At 46.7% G+C, this 6000-nt stretch overlaps 1 protein-coding gene across 1 annotated transcript in view; it reads right to left on the minus strand.

The window, feature by feature from the left end:
- The window catches only part of RYR2 (ryanodine receptor 2), an 810210-nt gene that overhangs the window by 212203 nt on the left and 592007 nt on the right, over positions 1-6000 (minus strand). The window contains exon 51 of the mRNA XM_019549810.1: positions 3445-3535. Within this exon, the coding sequence (XP_019405355.1) occupies positions 3445-3535 (91 nt within the window). The remainder of the gene's footprint in view (positions 1-3444; positions 3536-6000) is intronic.

Below are 6000 nucleotides of genomic sequence, written 5' to 3' on the forward strand. Positions count from 1 at the left end.
CCAGACCTTAAGATCTTTGAGAGCCCTGAGGCTTACTGGTTACAGTGGAGTTGTGAGGATGAGAACAGGCAGGTGGCTCAGATCTGACCTGAGGTACCTTCAACTAGTCCGTGCTGGGGCCAGGACCCAAAGTGGGGGTCAAGGGGCCAGGGGCCCACTGCAAGGAATGCACAGAGCAAGAGGCTTGGGATTCTGACTGGCCTGAAGGTGAGGCCAGGGTCTAAGGGGGAGCCAAAGTTCCCAGAGAGGGGACCACAGCTGGAGGGGGTGAAGGATGCAATGTGCAAGGCATGGGCGTCAGTGTATGGAAGGTACGGAGCTGCGGAAAAGATGTTACCTCTAGATGTCAGGGGCATAAATGCACAGCCTCCCACCTGGGTATAATCTGAATCAGTTTAGATCAAGGCGTGGCAGAAAAAAAATGGGTAGGTGGTTGGCCCAGAAACAGGTGGGTGGGCCAAGATGTAACTGGCACCAGGAAGGCCCCCTGTTACAGGCTACCATCCCTGTTACATTCATCCCACTCTGCCTTAACCCACACAAGGCAAACAAGGTTCTTTGGGTCAATCTAATATTTTTTATATTAGTTGGAGAACTATATCTTGGCAAGCTTTCTGGTTTTAAAACCCCTCACCAGGCTGAGGAAGCATCTGCATTTGGTGTGTGTGCTCTTCCTGGATGGAATGAATAGTAAAGAAGCCAGAGGCTTGGTATGCAGGCAAGAAAGTCAGCCAGTGAAAATGTAAATTTAGACATCCGAGGGTGAGAGACAGGCTGGGAGGGAGTGGGGAGGGAGGATGTAGCAGGTAAAAGTGAAGAGGTTCCTAGAGAGTCAGACGTCAGGCAGGTTACAGTACGTCATACATCCAATGTCTATATTGAGTCCATGAGTGCATCAAGGAGGTTGATGAAGTGAAGTTCATAGGCTTATGTTTGAAAAGTGTTTTGTAAATTCCCTTTGAGGATCAGGATTGAGAGATTAGAAAGAGAGTGGTTTTCTTGTGAGTGGTTCTTATCTTTAATAGATGTCCAGTGTACATTCATTCCAGCGTGCAGTTGTTGTTTGGTCTCTCCTATGCATTTTCCATCAGGGCACTTGGTGCACTGGATGAGATACATAACATTTCTGGAGGTGCAGCTGTAAGATCCAGGAATGGTGATGGTTCTGTTGTGGGGTGTAGTAATTGTGGGGGTACTAGAAATATGTTGGCAGGTTTTGCATTTTTTATCATGGCACAGTCTGGATCCATTCTGTGCATCTTGGGTGTAGGAAGTTTGCTTCTGGTCATGAGGTCAGTGAAGTTCGGTGCTTGTTTGAATTTTAAAAACACTTTTCACAAACAAACCTACGAACTTCACTTCATCAACCTCCTCAATACAAAAATTCATGGACTCAATATAGATATTGGATTTATGATACGCTATAAACTGCCTGACATCTGACTCCCAAGGTACCTCTCTACTTTTACCTGCTAAATCCCCCTCCCCTCCCCCGAGACTCTCTCTCACCCCCTAATGCCTCAATTTACATTTTCACTGATTGGATTTCTTGCCTGCATACCAGCCTCTGGCTTCTTTACTATCCATTCCATCCAGGAAGAGCACACACCAACTGCTGATGCTCCCTCAGCCTGACAAATGGTTTTTAAACCTGAAAGCTTGCCAAGATATATTTCTACAACTATTCAGTTGGTCTAATAAAAGATATTATATCTAACTCAAAGAACCTTGACTGCCTGTTCCATAGACCAACACAGTTACAACCAGAAACCCAGTTAACACACACACGACATGAGTTTTGATGTCAACAGCTTGAAGTGCACTTTCACAGAAGCCCCTGCACCTACCTCCTTGAAACCTGGCAGGCTTCATGCCCTCAGGAGGGGCTACCACCTCTACTGTTTTCATCCAAATCTTCAAAAAAAAGTCAAAGTTATAGGTATTTTAGTGATCCCCCATTATACTCTATGGCTGAATCACTGAATCGGCTGATTCAGTGGCCAAAATCTCCAGATCAAATCAGGACAGTGATTTGAATCACTGAATTGAATCACTGTCCCTCTGAATTGGCAGAATCCAAATCAAATACTTGCCACTTCAGAGAGGCCTACTCTCTTCCTATTCAACAGTATGGCTGAGGTAGGGTAGTAATAAAACCAAACCCCTGTTGCCCAAGGAAACAAAATGTTTTCCCAGAGCGAGACAATCCTCAGCCATAAATTCTAGCAAGAAAGCATAGATGTGATTGAAACACAATACTATTTGTTCCAGTAGGTCAAGACAGAGAACCATTGAGAATGGCTCCAACTTTCAGGTGGACAGGGCCTAGGTAAAGACATACAGTTCTAGTACAACAATATTTATAAGATGTTCCTCCAGGCACTAAACAATCTAATCCCAACTAAGAACTAAACCAGGCTCCCCATCTAAGTGGTTTGCCCCTAATGGGACACAGTCTTACATTTCTAAAAGCTTTGAGAGAGATTCTAAGTATTGACTCATGCCTGTAATGAGGTCCTGACCTTGGGACAGAATGGCATCCCTTCCTCTGATGAGGTCAAAGAGTCCAGCTAGGAGAAATCTGCAGAATTCTGAGGTGTAGTCTAGTCAGCAAAGTAGTGCAACAGTAGAAGGATGCAAATAAGCATAGCCTGCTTCTTAAGAAATGAGAAAGAAAAGGCCAAATCAGAGAAGGAGAATAGCAGATATGCCTTGTTCAAAACTGTACAGGAAAGCACTGCAGAGGAAGTATCAAAAAAAACCCAGACAAGAAAGCAGAAGAAAAGATTTTTCATTGTTCACTGAAAAAGCAGTGTGATGACCATGAATCACTCCACTCCTGGAACTCTAAGGCTAAATTCCAGTGATTCCCTAATGAGGCCATTGCCTAAGTAAGGAAAGAAAGATCCCTTTGTGGAGAAGATCTGCAAACAATACCAAGAACAGATGGTGAAATACTTACACTTGAAAACAAGCTCTAAGGTAGAAATAAAAGGGGTTTCCACTAACTTTTCAGAGAAACACACAGAAAACAGGTCAATTTCTTTAGAGAAGAAAGACTGATACATGGAGCCTCACCCCAGCCAAGGTTCCTATAATATTATTCTATTTATGCTTTGAAATCAGCTATCTGTCCATTTTTTCATCTTGTTTCCTCCTACAAGGGATTGAAGAAATGGCAGGATTTTTAACAGCGAGCCAGAGAGATTAGGCATGGACTTTGCGTTTTAATTTGGATGGAAGTAAAGTAAAACAGAAATATGAATTACTGGTTGGAATATATAATAATGTATTGTCTTATTTTTTGTTAGAGGGATATCATACCAGTAGGCATCTATGTGGAGGGAAGCCAGGTCTTATATTGAAAACATGACACTGTAAAAGATGATTCAAATATATCTTTATCACGATTCAAATACACTTTTACTACACAACTTCACTTACCTTAAGAGGCATCTTTGCATGCTCATTTAGTAGAGGAACATCAAACACTAATCTCCTCAGTAAGTGCTGCATCATGGAAGGCCTTAGCTGGCTGCAAGCAGACAAACAGTTTCAAGGGAGTGTACAAGAATAGTCTATGTAATAAACATATTTTGCACTGAAATGACCACACAGACCAAGGACCCATGTCAGTTTGTCTACACCTCCATATTTTCCTGAATCCAGAAAGATATTCAATTTTGTGAATGATACAGCAGTTTAAAAATGTGTGGGAAGACGACAGAAAGCAAGCAATATAAAATGCGTATTAAGGGAAGCCATTATATCGTCCTATATATGTATAGTGTAGACCATACAAATGATACAAATATTTGGTGCAAATATTAGATCTATGATAGAGAAAAGCCAGCATTCTGCTACTGCATTTGGTGATCAGTATGCATATTGTAAGACACTGGAAATTGTATAATAATAAACTTTTATTGAATGGTGCCTTAAACCTGACTGCTACATATGCTAGGTGTTGAAACAGTCCCAAGCAAACATACAGCAGAGTACAGAGCATTAGCTGGAAGGACAAAACAAAAACTAATTCAAATATAGCAACTACTGTGTTTTCTTGAATATAAAATGCCCACAAATAAGTCACACACTTCTATTTTGAAAGGCAGAATGAAGATCTCCCCTTGAAAATATCAGTAGGTATGCTGTTTTCCCAGGGAAAATACAGGCAGCTGCAGTAGTGGGAGAGCAAAACATTATGGCTGCTCTAACCCCCTGGCTAGGAACAGAAATTACACAGAAACCTGTTTAAGTGATCAGGAACTGATTTAAACCTGTTACATAACAGAAGTTCAGTGCACATAAACTGCTTTCAAAATAGCCAAAACTGGTTTAAGATAAACCCTGTTTAATGTAGTTATCAGAATTAACTGATTTAAGTCAAACTGGTTTATGGAACTTCTGTCCCAGATCTCCTCCCAATTTAACTTAAATCACAGTCCTCCAGCATCCCAGGATGCTGTGCACACCTATACTGTGCTCTCTACTCCAGCAGAACAGGGCAGCCTTGCCCCCACCTATAAGGGGTGGGGGGGTTGGCTGTTTCATCCCAGGCAGACAGGAGGCAGGAGGATTCCCCAGTCCCTCCTTGACAAGGAAATTGGTCTGGTTCCCGACAGGGGTTGGGGAAGTAAACTCCTACTGTTGGCTTTTCCCCTGCTGAGTACAGCCTGGCTGGGGGTCAGGAGCTGGGGTGGAGAATGACATTTTTCCTCCCCATTCCCTCTCCTCAGCCAGCCTGACAGCTAGGGATGGGGTGTGGCAAGGGGATTTCTCTGGCTCCTGGCTCAGGGTGGGGGGGTAAAGCCCCCACTGCAGGCTTCCCCACAGCTGGGAGCCAGGGTGTTCACCTGGCCACATGCCTCCCAGGCTGGCTGGGAAAAGGCTCCCTCCCACTCAGCTGTGGACCCCCAGCAAGGATGTACCCAGCACAGGGGGGAAGTAGCCTGCAGTGGTGACCATTTTACTGCCCACTCCTTTCTCAGCCAGCCTGTTGGTGGAGGAGGGGACATGGCTGGGTGATCGCCACAGCTTTCAGCTGCAGGAAAGCCCACAGCAAGGGCTTTACTCCTCCCTGCTCAACTCAGGAGCTGGGGTGATCACAAGGCAATGCACACTCCTTGGCTAGCAGACTGGCTAAGGAGGAAGTAGTAAGGGAAAAAAGGCTTCCGCTGAGGGCTTCTTCCCCCTCCTTGCACCCAGCACAGCCTGGCTGGAGGTTCAGAGCCGGACGGAGAGGAGGCATTTCCCCCCACCACTCCCTTCTCAGCCAACCAAGGAGGGAGCATGGCTGAGCGATTCGTCCAGCTCCCACCTCTGCGTCTGGGGGTGGTGGGGGGGAAGAGAGGGAGAAATGCCCCACTGGAGGCTTCTCACTTCCTCTTTCCCCCACACCGGGGACACCCTGGCTGGGGGCCCAGTGCAGAGTTGGGCTGGTCCAGACTGGGAGGCAAAGGGAGAAGAGAGAAATGCCCCACTGGGAGCTTCCCCCTTTCCCCAGTGCCAGGGACACCCCAGCTGGGGGTCTGGTGTTGGGGAGGGTTCCCCCCACATCCCCTCCTGAGATGACTGGAGGCTGAAGAGGAGGCAAGGCTAGGGGAATCATTTGTGTTCAGCTCTCTGAAGTGGCCAGCAGGCTGTGAGGCATGCTCTATCACCCCTTACCACCTGGTATAGGGCACTCCAGTGGTCTAGTTGCCTTTCTGGTTCAAAAAGTGAACATGCTCCCGACCCACAGTCCCCTGGCACCCCCCACTCCCAAGACACAGCCACCCCAGCCCTGTCAGTGCCTCTCACTCCTGACCCACAGCCCCCTGCCCCCCCAGCCCTGCTGGTCCCCTTCACTCCCAACCTTCAGTCCCCTTAGTCCCCACAGCCCTGCAGCATATCCCAGCCACTTGTTCCTGCTTGCAAGGACACAGGCCACCGTACCTGTGGCCCAGCCATGCATCTCAATGCTGCCCCCAAAGGGCCCCCCCCTGCCCCCTGCCCCTG

The sequence above is a fragment of the Crocodylus porosus genome, unplaced genomic scaffold (assembly GCF_001723895.1).
Source record: "Crocodylus porosus isolate Cpor-Errol unplaced genomic scaffold, CroPor_comp1, whole genome shotgun sequence".
NCBI lineage: Eukaryota > Metazoa > Chordata > Crocodylia > Crocodylidae > Crocodylus > Crocodylus porosus.